Source organism: Neoarius graeffei, chromosome 10 (genome assembly GCF_027579695.1).
Source record: "Neoarius graeffei isolate fNeoGra1 chromosome 10, fNeoGra1.pri, whole genome shotgun sequence".
In the NCBI taxonomy this organism is placed as follows: Eukaryota; Metazoa; Chordata; class Actinopteri; order Siluriformes; family Ariidae; genus Neoarius; species Neoarius graeffei.
In genome coordinates, this window is record NC_083578.1 from 9,063,186 (window position 1) to 9,080,217 (window position 17,032).

A 17,032-nucleotide genomic window follows, 5' to 3' on the forward strand; every position below is an offset into this window, starting at 1 on the left:
CAAACTAGCGAAAAAAAAAATGCTCTAATAATAATACTTTATAAATAAAAAAAAAAAAAAAACCACGTTCTTTCAATCAAATACTTTTATTCCATATTTTGTTGCCTTTTTTTGTGGTTTTGTTTTCGAGTCAAGGTTTTATTTCGTCCTCCGTTGGTTCAGCAACACGCGCCACCATTTTGTTTTTCTCTACTCACGGTATATGAGCTGATATCCTAATAGTAGCCAATCAGAGCGCGTGATTTCTCATATCCAGTGAATGTGGATAGAATAAATTATTGATGCACTGATGTAACATTTATGGAAGGAGTCTCCAGTTTCAGCGCTTAATAGCAGTCAGAAGTAAAGCTGCGTTTTGTCCGCCCGTTTACTTCTGACTTTTTCAAGAAAGAAACGTGTGTGTGTGTGGGGGGGGGGGGGACCCCACAGTAGCGACAGGCCTGTGAAGGAACGACTGTTTATAGCTGCTATAACATAAGCGAGAGCAGGAACTAACTCGTTTAACATTAAAATGTAACCATAAACAGATAAAAAGTACTGTGTGTCATTTGTAATCGTTGGCAATTTGCTGTGGTATAAGAGGAATAAAACAGTAGTACACTTTAAAGATGTGCTGTTGTAGGAAAATAATCAACTTAGCAGTAGCACCGCCAATCATATTTCATTCCTTTAAAAAATAAAAAAAATGCATACACTGTAAATATATTTACCTCTTCAGCTGGTAATAACTGAGCCTGATGCTTTATAATAAACACAGAGAAAGAGAGAGAGCGCTCGTCATTAATCATCTTATTTACACTGTAGAGTCGTAAGCCGATGCTCAGTAACAGACTGCTGCTGCTGCTTAAATACTGATTGAGATGATTATTATACAGGCATGTAACGATACATCATACAACAATAAAAAAAATTCATGACTATTCGAATTGATGAAATAAATAAATGTATCGTGATTATTACGAGGCTGCGTAATCTCTTAGTTTTTCCGAGCCGCAACGTACAATAGCAACAAGAAATAAGTGTGACTTCACAGTAGGCGGAAGGAACACCGCTCTAATCCTGCGAAAACGCATAAAAACCATCTAAAATACCAAAGAGCTGTTGTGCAATTGACTACAAATAGATTTAACAAGAAATCGGAGCTCTCTTTTCACAGACTGCTGAAAGATAAAGAAAAGAGAAGCAAATGAATGAAGTACAAAATGTTCGTAATGGATTAAAAAGGCCGATTTGTTATTAACTTTAATTTTTAATAAAAGTTATATTTTAGTTAACAGGGTGTTAATATATTTTACTCCAACCTTTACAAATGTGGTAAATAATTTTTGCTGGTTATTAAGAAAATGAAAAAAAAAGGGGGGGTTCTTTAAATTTGACAAAAGGAATATTTAAGTTGATAAAGGATAGGAAAATAAAATGTTGCCTTTTTTCCGTAATAAAATTCTTCATTTCATTTTTTTTCTAAACATACTAAAATGGAATTGTGAATCGGGTGAATCTTGACATGCCTGTTATTGAATATTGTAAATATTACATTTTACAGGTTTCTATTTAAACAGGACACAGACACAAAACAACATTACGTTCAGACTGCAACCTGAAACGACCCATATCCGATTTGTTGTGAAATCCGATTTTTTTGTTAGGCCGTTCACATTACCAATTATATGAGACTTGTATGCGATCTCCAATATGAACAGAAAACGACCCAAAAGTGTCCCGCATGCTCAAATTGACACGTAATAAGCACATCTACGTAATACGTAAACAAAAAAAAGTGCACTCTTTAAGTTTGCAAGTAAAGCATGGAGATGAGGCGAGACCTGGCGATGTGGTTTTTGTAGCGGCGGCGGAACTCACACAATAATCTGATTAATGTGGGCAGCAGACTAATGAGACCGAAGGTGTCAAATTACTGGAAATTTCCAGAACAATCTTATAATCTTGTAATACAGGATGGTTTAAGTTATAAATCAGTTATAGAAACTGTTTTATTTAATCAGGCTAACAGATCAACATCCAGGTCCCTACCAAATCCACCATTAGCTTGATCAATTCTATAAAAGTCTATTTAAATTCTGAAAACTGTACAAATGTTGTTGTTTTCCACCAAAGAGGCGGGATTAGCCAACGCAAAATAGTGACGTTTGTCTCTTGTTGATGACGTGTAGGTCGCATGAATGCGACCTGTCCGGTCAGACTGCAGTCGCATGTGAAAATAACGGATATGCATCGGAATTAGGACCACATATCCAAGCGGCCTGGGTCGCATGTGAAAAAATCGGATCTGTGTCGTTCAGATTGTCAATAACAAATAGGATACAGGTCGCATATGGGCAAAAAAATCGGATATGGGTCGTTTCAGGGTGCAGTCTGAACGTAGTCCAAGTCTCAGTCTACTAAAGCTTGTTAAACAGATTAGTAAAGTCGACAGATTATTTCTCTTAGCCAGAAGCCTGGTATGATTTTTCCAGATTTTGGCGTACGTGTTAAGTGAACGAGGTGACGTGCGTGTTGTTGACTTACTCCGTCTCTCACGATGCTGCTGGGGTTGGCGCGCTGATTCGCAAGAGGCCGGCTGTTACTGGTCTGCGGCCTGCTGTCTGCTCTGAAAGAGCAGTGGGAGTTTCAGTGAAAAGGTAGATGCATCAAGAAAGAACACTGTTTAAGTGTTTCATATGAGGCAGAAATCCTGGTATTAGTGCTACTGAGGTCAGTTCCTCCTTTTCTATTTGTAGCCTGCGACATCATTAGTGTGCAACAGTTAGAAGGCGAAGTTGTGCACGCACTCACCCGTAACCCTGAGAGCGTTTTTTCCTGCAGAAGCGTCGCTGCAGCTCATTTCTCCTGAAAAAGATGTAGAGACCCAAAACCAGGAGAGGAAGAACCAGGAAAAAGAAAACCAGCAGACCGTCTCTCGTAGAGGTGTCTTTATCTGAAAGGAGAGAGAGAGAAATGAATGAGGGGGGGAACGGATATGAAGGAGAGAGGGAGGAAGGATGGATATGGGGGAATGGATATACGCGGGAGAGAGAGAGGGAGGAAGGATGGATATGAGGGGGGATGGATATGAGAGAGAGAGAGGAAGAGAGAGATATGGATATGTGGTGGGATGGATATGGGGACAGATGAGAAAGAGGGGGAATGGATACATGCGAGAGAGAGAGAGAGAGAGAGAGAAGGATGGATATGAGAGAGATATGGATATGTGGTGGGATGGATATGAGAGAGAGAGAGGAAGGATGGATATGGGGACAGATATGAAAAAGAGAGGGGGAATGGATACATGCCAGAGAGAGAGAGAAGGATGGATATGAGAGAGATATGGATATGTGGTGGGATGGATATGAGAGAGAGGGAGGAAGGATGGATATGAGGGGGGATGGATATGAGAGAGAGGAAGAGAAAGAGAGAGATATGGATATGTGGTGGGATGGATATGGGGACAGATATGAGAAAGAGGGGGAATGGATACATGCGAGAGAGAGAGAAGGATGGATATGAGAGAGATATGGATATGTGGTGGGATGGATATGAGAGAGCGAGAGAGAGAGAGGAAGGATGGATATGGGGACAGATATGAGAAAGAGAGGGGGAATGGATACATGCCAGAGAGAGAGAGAGAAGGATGGATATGAGAGAGATATGGATATGTGGTGGGATGGATATGAGAGAGAGAATGGATATGAGCGAGAGGGAGGAAGGATGGATATGGGGACAGATATGAGAAAGAGGGGGAATGGATACATGCCAGAGAGAGAGAGAGAGAGAGAGAGAGAGAGAGAGAGAGAGAGAGAGAGAGAAGGATGGATATGAGAGAGATATGGATATGTGGTGGGATGGATATGAGAGAGAGGGAGGAAGGATGGATATGGGGGAATGGATACATGTGCGAGAGAGAGGGAGGAAGGATGGATATGAGGGGGGATGGATATGAAAGAGAGACAGGAAGAGGAAGAGAGAGAGATATGGATATGTGGTGGGATGGATATGGGGGACAGATATGAGAAAGAGGGGGAATGGATACATGCGAGAGAGAGAGAAGGATGGATATGAGAGATATGGATATGTGGTGGGATGGATGAGAGAGAGAATGGATATGAGAGAGAGGGAGGAAGGATGGATATGGGGACAGATATGAGAAAGAGAGGGGGAATGGATACATGCAAGAGAGAGAGAGGAAGGATGGATATGAGAGAGAGAGAGATATGGATATGTGGTGGGATGGATATGAGAGAGAGAGGATGGATATATGAGAGAGACGGATATGAGAGAGGGAGGAAGGATGGATATGGGAGAGAGAGAGGATGGATATGAAAGAGATAGATGGATATGAGGGGGATGGATATGAGAGAGAGAGAGAGAGAGAGAGAGAGAAGGATATGGGGGGATGGATAGAGAGAAGAGAGAGGATGATATGAGGAGGATGAAAGAGAGAGAGAGGGAGGGAGGAAGGATGGATATGAGAGAGAGATGGATAGAGAGAAAGGATGGATATGAGAGACAGAGGAGGGAGAGAGGAATTTAATCTCATGTTATAGTCTACGACATAAATTATCACTTACTGTATATTCATTCATATTCTCTCTCTCTCTCTCTCTCTCTCTCTCTAAAATAGCATGGATACCAAAGCACTATCAAATTCTCCATTCTGATTGGTCAGAAGGGTGTTGTTTATTTTTCTCGACCAGCAGCTCGGACAGTAATTCAGCTGCACAACACAGGTTTACATTAACTTTCTTGTGCTAGTGTTATCGTTTCCATAGTAACAGTGTACACAGGGACTTATTAAACTTGAGTCTTATAATGAAAGGGTTAAAAATGCACTATTTAACAAAGACATAACAGTTGGTCTGTCGTCACGTGCTTGCCGTGTTTGGAGCGTACCATTCCAGGTGGGGCCGCTGTCTATACTGCCGCCGTAGCCTGCGGTTTCACAAAATGGTGGAGCCCATTTGGAGTCACAGTGGCAGTTCTTGTTGCTGTTACACACCTACAGTGAGTGAGACCAACACACACGCAGCTCTATCAAGTGTCAAGAGAAACAGGACAGCAGCAAAGCATTCTGGGTAGTGTGGAATAAAGGACACCCACCCCATGAGCGTGGCATTTGTTCTGTGCATCGCAGTCGTATTTCAGCTCGTCAGCGCTCCTGCACTCGTAGTTCAAACAAACCTGGAGTCCAAACCAGAACATTCCACATCATCACATGTCACAGTCACGACGGGAAGCACACGAGCCGCCGGCAGATTTCTTTGCTAGACTAGAAATTTATTTAAATAGACCATACACATTTATTTTACACACTCAAAGGAAAAAAATCTGCATTGAAGTGTTCTCTCTTTTCTTCACATTACATTCTTCTGTTTCTACTCTGTGTTAAATATTTTGTGATGTAAAGTGAAGGTGCTACAAAAAGATACTTTATAAATTGGAAATAAATGCATAAATAAATCTAAAAATATGGAAATTAATAAATGTATAAAGGAAATTCACAGATTAAAATATGTAAATAATTTAAACTCAACAGAGAGAGAAAGGGGAGATGGACAGAGAACAAGAGGCACTATATAAAAATTAATTAATTAATTAATTGTAGAAAGGAAATTCATAGATAAAAATAGGTAAATAAATAAAGTAAATGAGAAACAAACCCAAACAGATATTGAAGAAACATTTTAAAAATGTTGCATCAACAAGAAGAAAACATTGTTCAGTAATTGCTGAAAATATTGTGTTTATATAGAGGATATTACACGGTCACACGAAAATATGATGTTTATCTTTGATAAATCTTTGAACATATTCACGAGTGAGTGATGTATTTTTTCCTACGCAAGAAGATAAACTTCATATCTTCAAGCCAACGTATGATTTTCTATTTATTATATCGACACATTCACAAACAAAAAGTCCCCAAATTTATCAAAACAATTCATCGATTTCCTCACGAGTGACATACATACACACATATAGAGTGGTGCTTGAAAGTTTGTGAACCCTTTAGAATTTTCTATATTTCTGCATAAATATGACCTAAAACATCATCAGATTTTCACCCAAGTCCTAAAAGTAGATAAAGAGAACCCAGTTACACAAATGAGACAAAAATATTATACTTGGTCATTTATTTATTGAGGAAGATGATCCGATATTACATATCTGTGAGTGACAAAAGTATGTGAACCTCTAGGATTAGCAGTTAATTTGAAGGTGAAATTAGAGTCAGGTGTTTTCAATCAATGGGATGACAATCAGGTGTGAGTGGGCACCCTGTTTTATTTAAAGAACAGGGATCTATCAAAGTCTGATCTTCACAACACATGTTTGTGGAAGTGTATCATGGCACGAACAAAGGAGATTTCTGAGGACCTCAGAAAAAGCATTGTTGATGCTCATCAGGCTGGAAAAGGTTACAAAACCATCTCTAAAGAGTTTGGACTCCACCAATCCACAGTCAGACAGATTGTGTACTGACTTACATATCGGTGAGGTCACAAAGGACCCCAGGGTAACTTCTAAGCAACTGAAGGCCTCTCTCACATTGACTAATGTTCATGTTCATGAATCCACCACCAGGAGAACACTGAACAACAATGGTGTGCATGGCAGGGTTGCAAGGAGAAAGCCACTGCTCTCCAAAAAGAACATTGCTGCTCATCTGCAGTTTGCTAAAGAGCACATAGACAAGCCAGAAGGCTATTGAAAAAATGTTTTGTAGACGGAGGAGACCAAAATAGAACTTTTGGTTTAAATGAGAAGCGTTATGTTTGGAGAAAGGAAAACACTGCATTCCAGCATAAGAACCTTATCCCATCTGTGAAACATGGTGGTGGTAGTATCATGGTTTGGGCCTGTTTTGCTGCATCTGGGCCAGGACGGCTTGCCATCATTGATGGAACAATGAATTCTGAATTATACCAGCGAATTCTAAAGGAAAATGTCAGGACATCGGTCCATGAACTGAATCTCAAGAGAAGGTGGGTCATGCAGCAAGACAACGACCCTAAGCACACAAGCCGTTCTACCAAAGAATGGTTAAAGAAGAATAAAGTTAATGTTTTGGAATGGCCAAGTCAAAGTCCTGACCTTAATCCAATGGAAATGTTGTGGAAGGACCTGAAGCGAGCAGTTCATGTGAGGAAACCCACCAACATCCCAGAGTTGAAGCTGTTCTGTACGGAGGAACGGGCTAAAATTCCTCCAAGCCGGTGTGCAGGACTGATCAACAGTTACCGCAAATGTTTAGTTGCAGTTATTGCTGCACAAGGGGGTCACACCAGATACTGAAAGCAAAGGTTCACATACTTTTGCCACTCACAGATATGTAATATCGGATCATTTTCCTCAATAAATAAATGACCAAGTCTAATATTTTTGTCTCATTTGTTTAACTGGGTTCTCTTTATCTACTTTTAGGACTTGTGTGAAAATCTGATGATGTTTTAGGTCATATTTATGCAGAAATATAGAAAATTCTAAAGGGTTCACAAACTTTCAAGCACCACTGTGTGTGTGTGTGTGTATATATTATACATATATATTTATTAGAGAGAGAGAGAGAGAGAGAGAGAGAGAGACCCCAGCTGGGAGGTCCGTATCGTGAAACACTGTGAGCGAGGCCCTCTGGGTCGAGGTCAGTATTCAAGGCCGAGGTCACGGTATTTCACCATACGGACCGACCTTAAGCTGGTAAATAATATATTTATTTTTTTCTTTACCAAATTCTAACAGAAAACGAGAGCGCCCGAAAGGGAAAACCGAGCCGAGCCGCCATTTTGAATCCTCATTCACGGCTGTAATGCAAACGGCTTCCTCCTCGGTATACAAGTGCACTTCCATGGCAGGAAAAAAACTACATTTTGCCGCCTATGTAGTCCCCTATTTATACAAATAGGAGTCATTCAGGATTCAGCCATGTTTTTGCTCGACCAAAGTTATACAGTATTATGACCTTTATCCTGCATAAATAAAGCCATTTGGTGAAACTTTGAAGAAGAGATTGTACTGGTTTAAAGTTTTTACTGAGCGTAATATTATGCATTAGGATAACATGGTCCAAAATGGGCCTCATTAACTAATGAGATCAAACTGTTAGCAAGTTAGCGGTTTTTAGCTTTCTCCTGAAATCTTTTCTTTTATTTCTTCTTCCTCAGGGTAGTAAAACTCGCCTTCACTGTGAACACTGTCATTATCACTATCCATGCTGTAAAATTAACGCTATTCTCCTGAGAAATGCTGGCAAAAATTTATAACATTTTTGATAATCTTATAAATAAATCTTATTTAAAAAAAAGATAAAATGTTGACCAAAAAATGCTACCATGTTTGTTGTTGTGAACGAGCGAGTCGCCAGAGGTCCGTAACTGGGGTTCGTACCGTAGGATACGGACCCACTCGCCAGCCAATCAGAGCGCAGGATTTGATGGAAACCAGACCGCGAAAAAAAAAAAAAAAAAAGAGTTACGTCACGGTTTTGGTTCTCCATGTCCCGGATGGAGCTCATGTGAAAGGTACAAGTGACGTACTTCCCAGTAAAACACTGGTGTCCATATAATATAAAATGCATTTCGCGATGCAACCTGATGACTGGAGTAAATATTAAACAGACAGCTAAATACTGAAGAATGTACTTGGTGAGAAATAAAGGATTTGTCTTTTCTCAGTAAAAAGTAGATACTACGCATGGGCATGAAACTGTGCGTTTGTGTGTGTGAGACCTTGTTCTCTCCACACTTGGTACCCTCGTTGACCATGCCCGGGTCAGGAACATCCGTGCCCAGACGGAAGTCCACTCCCCAGCAGGTGGTGCCTCCGATCGGGGTCTGGATGATGGAGGGCTTGATGCCGAACACGATGATATCACTATTCACATCTATCTCACACTGCAGCTTTCCACACATGGCATTCCTGAAAAAGAGAGACAGACAGAATTGGGGTGGGTGTGTGCGCGCGTGCAACTGTGGCTTATTCTAGAAGACGGGCACTGCATAAATTGCAGAACCCTATATAGTGCACTCAAAGTATCCCACAACGCATCACGAAAAATAGTGTACAATGATGGTCACTAATCAGGCAATATATCCCATCATGCATTGCGGTTGTGCTGAAAGAAATCAAAAGTCTCAAATTTGATTGAATAAAAGGCAGCGGCGAAGAAGAAAGCATTCAGCCTTGATTTAAAAGGACTGAAAGGTACAGGTACTTTGTATTTATTAATGTTGGAAATACGCTCAGTATAATATGGATTTATCACAAAAATGCTAACATGCATGTGTTTATTATTTTGAAAACCCAACAGCCGACTGATCTGACACGTCTTAATTGTGCGACGGTAATGACGTAAATACCAGCACAGTGGAGTAGTGTCCGAAAGCGTTTTTTCATTTTACCAATGAGCTCACTAACTATATAGTCCTCTATAGAGTAATTCCCTATCTAGGGAGTAGTGAACGATTTCGGACACAGGGTTATTTTCTTATGTAGTTGCATGCTCTGATAAGTGTTTATGTTTGCAAATATTTGCAAATATCTATATAGGTGTATATTGTATATAATGCTCAGCGTAAATGAGTCCACCCCCTTTGAAAAGTAACATTTTAAACAATATCTCAAATGAACACAAACAATTTCCAAAATGTTGAAAAGACAAAGTTTAATATAACATCTGTTTAACTTCTAACGTGAAAGTAAGGTTAATAATATAACTTAGATTACACATTTTTCAGTTTTACTCAAATTAGGGTGGTGCAAAAATGAGTACACCCCACAACAAAAACTACTCCATCTAGTACTTTGTATGGCCTCCATGATTTTTAATGACAGCACCAAGTCTTCTAGGCATGGAATGAACAAGTTGGCGACATTTTGCAACATCAATCTTTTTCCATTCTTCAACAACGACCTCTTTTAGTGACTGGATGCTGGATGGAAAGTGATGCTCAACTCGTCTCTTCAGAATTCCCCAAAGAAAATAATTTCTTTGCACCACAAAGGTGAAGGCTACAAGAAGATCAGCAAAGCTTTACTTAGTCAGAGTACTGTAGCAAAAGTGGTACAAAGATTTAAGAAAGCTGGAACTGCAACCATCTCACAGAGACGTCCAGGTCGTCCACGGAAGTTAACACCTCGACAGGAGCGTCTTCTGATGAGAAGGGTTGAAGAAAATCGGCATGCAAGTTCACTGCAGTTATCTAAAGAAGTAGAAAGCCAAACTGGGGTGACTATTTCCCGTGACACAATACAGCGTACGCTGCAGAGGAATGGCATGCATGGATGCCATCCATGAAAGAAGCCTCTCCTAAAGCCCAGGCACAAAAAAGCCCGCCTAGAGTTTGCCAAGGCCCATGCTGACAAAGATGAAGACTACTGGGACTCTATACTCTGGAGTGATGAGACCAAGATAAATGTTTCAAAACCGATGGCTTCAAAACTGTATGGCGTCGCAAAGGTGAGGAATACAAAGAAAAATGCCTGGTGCCTACAGTGAAACATGGTGGTGGCAGCGTCCTTATGTGGGGCTGCATGAGTGCTGCTGGTGTCGGGGAGCTGCATTTCATTGATGGCATCATGAATTCACAGACGTATTGCTCTATACTGAAAGAGAAGATGCTACCATCACTCCATGCCCTTGGTCATCGTGCACTTTTCCAACATGACTAAACACACATCTGAGGCCACTGTTGGGTTTCTGAAGAAGAACAGGGTGAAAGTGATTCAGTGGCCAAGTATGTCTCCTGATCTGAACCCAATCGAACACCTATGGGGAATTCTGAAGAGACAAGTTGAGAATCACTCTCCATCCAGTCACTAAAAGAGGTCATTGTTGAAGAATGGAAAAAGATTGATGCTGCAAAACATCGCCAACTTGTTCATTCCATGCCAGGGGGGGATGTTTGGGGAGACACACTGACCAAAAAGGAAAGCTTATAATGAAAAAAGATTTGATGGAAAGTGAATGTGTTGTTGTTGATCTGCTGTACCTGCTCTCACACTTCTTTATGTTGTAGTTCTGGTAGCCGCAGTTTCCGAAGCGATCACCTTTGGAGTTTACGTCTTTAAAGCAAGCCTCCGGGGCAGCTTTTGCCTCTGTGAGGCGCACACACACACACACACACATATATTTCGGATTCCTAGGACAGTTCAGTATGTAGCTGTACGCTTGCTGCTACAGACAGTGCATCATGTTATTTGTACAATTAAATCTGCTCTAGTGTGCGCTACTGACACACATTCATGTTACTCTGTGGGCTTTGAGGCGAGACTCTGTTATGTACGTTTCAGTATGTACTGTATACGTGTAGGAGGAACCTCACAGCGTAGCGTGTTGTACTCACTGGAGCCGAACAGAGCCTGGCACTGGCTGTCGTAGTGCTGGCACAGACCGTTGTAGCAGTAAGCCACGCCGCCTCGGCACATGTGTCCGTTCTGTTTAAACACATCAGGCTGGCATAGAGCAAATGAGCCGTTACAGTACTCCGGCAGGTCGCACTCGTCTGTACTGTCCCTGCACACAGTGCCGCCAGGGAGGAACTGACGGAGAGACAGAGGGATAAGACAAATCTGTGTAATGAGAAAGATCTTAATTAAATGATACAAAATTGAATGCATAGCAATATATATAATTCCGTTCTGTATTTAAAGTGCCATCAATACACGCGTGTGTGTGTGTTACCCTGCAGTGCTTGCAGCACACTCCATCGGAACACTGAGCTCCAGCTCGGAGCTTACACGTCTTAGGCTCACAGCAGGGGTCCTTCTCACACTCCTACAACACACACACACACTTTATTTCCAGGAACACTGCCATTCCCTCCAAGTCAGGATCCGCAACATCACTACATGCTATAAATTTCAGCTTGTTTTTAACCGATTAACTTATTTAAAGCATATACGCAGAGCCATGGCCTCACTTTCGTTTATAAATGCCTTGAGACCTCAAGAATGGCACAGGAATAGTTTTAAGTGTGAACAACGAATCTAATATAATCATTTTTACGATTAAAGTGACTTGTATAGGTAACGGTCTGAGTGAATGACCTTGACGTCCGTAACGTCACACCAGGAAGTCTATCGGTCTCATCGCCATTTCCGCTATACTAAAACACAGCTGACTGCAACTTCAAGCTTCCATTTTGAGCTAATTTATCGCCATGCCACGTAGATGTGTTGCTGGCGGATGCAGCAACATGACAGAAGGTGGATTTACGTTGCATTCATGGCCCAAGAATGTTCAAACTGCAAAGATTTGGACACATTTTGCGAGAAGTTCATGGGCACATTGGGCGGCTATGAAGTGGCCTGTCCTCTGCTCTGAACATTTTACTGAAGACTCGTATGAGACCTGTGATCCGTTGAGGAGTGTTGGCTATAAGCCCGTATTAAAAGAGGGTGCAGTACTAACAATTAAGGAAAACTACAAGAAAAGGAAAGTATTTTATTTTAAAAGGAAAGTGAGTTCAGTTGCACCAGTCCTCCAGGAGTGAGCTGAGGGTTGTTGGTAAAACCCGGGACGGAACGGGACGCGACATATCGCTCGGGCAGTGACCTCCCTACGGTTGTTGCTAAAACCGGTGACATCCCGTTCCGTCCCAGGTTTTAGTAATTGCCTGAGCTGAGCAGTAATGGCGGAGTACACAGTATGAAGAAAAGTGAATGAGTGGAGCAGCCGCCTGATTTCTAAACTGGATATCGTTGCCATCTCGCCCTTACGTGAAAGAAGTGAATGAACGGAGAACTGAACGAACAACTGAAAGTCAGATTGTTTCAAAAACAATCTGCCACAAGGTCGGCCTTCAAGAAACGAGAACACAGACGGGTAGGCTCCGACTCTCATTTGGATAAAAAAAAACAACATGTTGTTTACCTGCATGTAGATCACTGGTGCCATGGTGGCGGCCCGCGGGCCGGATCCGGCCCGAATGAACATCTAATCCGGCCCCCTTGCTGATGGCCCTCTAATCGTTCGGCCGGCAGAGAGCCATCAATGTCTGCCGCACCCCATCGAACAATTATTACAGAACAATTACCTGTCTTTCACTGCCGATCGCATTGACGTCAGAGGCGGAGATTTGCCTGATGGCCCTGCCATTTGCATCGGTCCAATTCGCGCCACAGACTGTTTAAATTTTAAATTATATTGCCACTGTCAATTTTATCAGAGCGAGAGGGCTCAACCACCGGCAATTCGATGCATTTTTATCTGAAAATGACATCCACCAGGGCCTTCCCTATCACACCGATGTGCGTTGGTTGAGCCGAGGCGCAGTGCTCAAACGGTTCTACAAATTGTGCAAAGAGATAGCCGAGTTCATGCAGGCTAAAGGGAAGCCTGTGGAGGAATTGGACGACACCGAATGGACCAGGGACCTTGCCTTTTTAGTGGACATTACCGAACACCTGAACTTATTGAATGTTAATATGCAAGGTTGCAACAAACTCGTTACCGAGTATTACGACGGTGTCCGTGCGTTTCAACGTAAACTTGCATTATGGAAGGCACAGCTCTGTCAGCGCAATGCAGCCCACTTCCCCTGTTTGAAATCTCTGTCTGTCAGTCATCAGAGCATGGACAAGTATGCAAACTTGCTTTCCGGTCTCATGCACGAGTTTGCCAACCGATTCACGGTTTTCACTGAACTGGAAAAGGACTTTGCGTTTTTTGGCTCTCCATTCACCACGGATGCTTCCGAGGTCCCCGAGGCGATGCAAATGGAACTGATAGACTTGCAATGCTGCACGCGGTTGAAGGACATGTACAAATCTGTTGGTATTGAATCATTCTACCAATCGTTGCCACCTGAGTACCCGACTATCACTGCATTTGCAGGTAAAATACTCTGTATGTTTGGGACAACATATTTATGTGAGCAGGCATTTTCAGTTATGAATATTAATACATCGAAAATGCGCAATCGTATGACACATGGACATCTCAATGATGTCATGAAAATAGCCACGGCCCAGAGCCTGTCCCCCAATGTGGACAAGCTGGTGAAAAATAAAAGGCTTCTGGCTTCGACATGTAAAATGTAGCTGGCTTGTCTGCCCATGTAACATAGTGCTGTGAAGTAATGATTGGGAGGGTATGTTTGTGGGAGTGGGAGTTTGTGGGAGTTGTTTAAGTTAATGTACCATCTGTTATTTATGTCTTTTTATTATTAAGTTCTAGTGAATACTTAGTCACTTGGCCTGTTGGTGGAGTACTTAACCTTGGCACATCTTTTGACTTCTTTAGGGCTACTTAGGGCCATCTTTTTTAATTGGCCTAATTAGGCCTGTGTATTGACATGGTTTTATGTGCAAGTTGTCAATAAATCTGATCAAAGTAATTTACAGTTTAGTTGTGTTTTTATGTGTCCTTGTCCATTTTGTTGTTTTTTTATTATTTAAAAAAAACAAACATTTATAAATAATATTTATATTCCTAAATGATATCAAATAGTATGTCTATTTGTTTAGTGTTTGGTCTTGTCACGCCGGTAATGCGGCCCCCTGAGGTCCCACTTGAAAACAATCTGGCCCCCTGACCAATTTCACCCTGGCACCCCGATTTAGATTAATACCTGCAACTTGTATTGTGTGTTTAAGTTACCGGTATAAGATTATTTAATTTGCTTCAGAATGTGATTGTCTCAGTTCATCTGATTATTTAATGAGCCTTTAACATTTTATCAGTGAAAATGCATGCATGTACATGTATGTTGCATAAGTTATAACACCCATCCTGTTTTAATGACAGCCAACCTACAATCAATGAAGTCAAATCAGTCTTAGTAGAGCAAGTCGGTAACGGGATTTCTTACTTTCACCATAAATTTTTAATCGATATGACTGGTCTGTAGCTGTAAAAGGCCTCGGCCTTAAAACCGGTTATCGCTGTGACGTCACGCGCTCAGGGCTGGCTGGCTCAGCGAGGCAGCTCCAATGCCAACTTTGCGGTCGATTTTAACTCTCAAAAATATATATATTTTTATTCCCATTTATGCAGCATACAAGAGTCAAGGATGGAGATACTATCCACTCAGAAATGTATTTAAAAATAAAGGTTCTGCGCATCTCCATTAACTGACTAGTGTTTTTTCAGTCTTTTTGCGTATGTTGCGCAGGAGCGCCGCAAAATTCACATCAGTACAATTTATCACTCAAAAACACACTAAAGGGCAGTCTGACACCTCCACTGTTGTGCACTCTGTAAATAAAAGGATTCTCCTTCATCACTGCTCCTGACCTCAACGCTAATCCTGTGCATTACAGAGTTAACGCCCAGTCTGCACTGAGCCGAGCGCTCTGACCTCCTCAGAGCCGCAGTCACACTCCTCTCCCACGTCCACCAGCTTGTTGCCGCAGTAGGGGGCGCTGTAGGCCTCGTTGGGTCTCGGCACGTTCAGCAGGCAGCTCCCTCCTGTGTTCAGGATCAACTTCTCAAAGTCATCCTCGCTGCAGGTGCTGAAGTTCCGCGAGCCACTGAGAGAACAAAAGTAAATAAAGTAAACAAGATAAGACGAGAGGAGACGTGAGGGGGTGAGAAAGACGAGAGGAGACGTGAGGGGGGAGAAAGACGAGAGGAGACGTGAGGGGGGAGAAAGACGAGAGGAGACGTGAGGGGGGGAAGGACGAGAGGAGACGTGAGGGGGGGAGAAGACGAGAGGAGACGTGAGGGGAGGGAGAAGACGAGAGGAGACGTGAGGAAGGGGAGAAGACGAGAGGAGACGTGAGGAAGGGGAGAAGACGAGAGGAGACGAGAGGAAGGGGAGAAGACGAGAGGAGACGTGAGGAAGGGGAGAAGACGAGAGGAGACGTGAGGAAGACGAGAGGAGACGTGAGGAAGACGAGAGGAGACGTGAGGAAGACGAGAGGAGACGTGAGGAAGACGAGAGGAGACGTGAGGAAGACGAGAGGAGACGTGAGGAAGGGGAGAAAGACGAGAGGAGACGTGAGGAAGGGGAGAAAGACGAGAGGAGACGTGAGGAAGGGGAGAAAGACGAGAGGAGACGTGAGGAAGGGGAGAAAGACGAGAGGAGACGTGAGGAAGGGGAGAAAGACGAGAGGAGACGTGAGGAAGGGGAGAAAGACGAGAGGAGACGTGAGGAAGGGGAGAAAGACGAGAGGAGACGTGAGGAAGGGGAGAAAGACGAGAGGAGACGTGAGGAAGGGGAGAAAGACGAGAGGAGACGTGAGGAAGGGGAGAAGACGAGAGGAGACGTGAGGAAGGGGAGAAGACGAGAGGAGACGTGAGGAAGGGGAGAAGACGAGAGGAGACGTGAGGAAGGGGAGAAAGACGAGAGGAGACGTGAGGAAGGGGAGAAAGACGAGAGGAGACGTGAGGAAGGGGAGAAAGACGAGAGGAGACGTGAGGAAGGGGAGAAAGACGAGAGGAGACGTGAGGAAGGGGAGAAGACGAGAGGAGACGTGAGGAAGGGGAGAAAGACGAGAGGAGACGTGAGGAAGGGGAGAAGACGAGAGGAGACGTGAGGAAGGGGAGAAGACGAGAGGAGACGTGAGGGGGGAGAAGACGAGAGGAGATGTGAGGGGGGAAGATGAGAGGAGATGAAGATGAAATGAGATGGAGGGAAAAAGATGAGAGGAGATGATGGGAGAAATGATGAGAGATGTGAGGAGATCAGAGGAGGGGGAAAGATGAGAGAAGAGGAAAGAAGAAAAGAAGGAAAGATGAGTTGAAAGACAGAGTGAGGAAGAGGTGAGGAGAGAAGAGAGAAAAGGAGAGAGGCAACAAGAGAAGAGAAGAAGAGAAAAGGAGAAGAAAAGATGAATTGAGATAAAAACAAAAGAATGTGATTGCTGACAAAAGCCAGTTGACAGTGCCATCACACACACACACACTCACTTTGCCCCCGAGTTCATGATGCAGTCACATCTGCAGTCTTCCCTGTTATCGTCGTGGTTCATCCCGAGATTATGGCCGAGTTCATGAGCCAGAATGGAAGCAAATGATGCTACATTTGTATAGGTAAACTACACACACACACACACACACACACACACACACACACACACACACACTATTAGAGTA

At 42.8% G+C, this 17,032-nt stretch overlaps 1 protein-coding gene across 2 annotated transcripts in view; it reads right to left on the reverse strand.

Annotated features, from left to right (window-relative positions):
* Positions 1–17,032, reverse strand: part of adam9 (ADAM metallopeptidase domain 9) — a 68,922-nt gene that overhangs the window by 11,928 nt on the left and 39,962 nt on the right. Inside the window, exons 11-21 of one of the 2 annotated variants that reach the window (XM_060931230.1) lie at positions 16,847–16,974; positions 15,294–15,465; positions 11,675–11,767; positions 11,337–11,532; positions 10,983–11,088; positions 8,721–8,910; positions 5,095–5,175; positions 4,888–4,993; positions 2,794–2,935; positions 2,527–2,608; positions 711–740 (exon numbers count right to left, since the gene is read on the reverse strand). In XM_060931230.1, coding sequence (XP_060787213.1) covers positions 711–740; positions 2,527–2,608; positions 2,794–2,935; positions 4,888–4,993; positions 5,095–5,175; positions 8,721–8,910; positions 10,983–11,088; positions 11,337–11,532; positions 11,675–11,767; positions 15,294–15,465; positions 16,847–16,974 — 1,326 coding nt within the window. The remainder of the gene's footprint in view (positions 1–710; positions 741–2,526; positions 2,609–2,793; positions 2,936–4,887; positions 4,994–5,094; positions 5,176–8,720; positions 8,911–10,982; positions 11,089–11,336; positions 11,533–11,674; positions 11,768–15,293; positions 15,466–16,846; positions 16,975–17,032) is intronic. The other variant, XM_060931231.1, reaches the window with a different exon arrangement.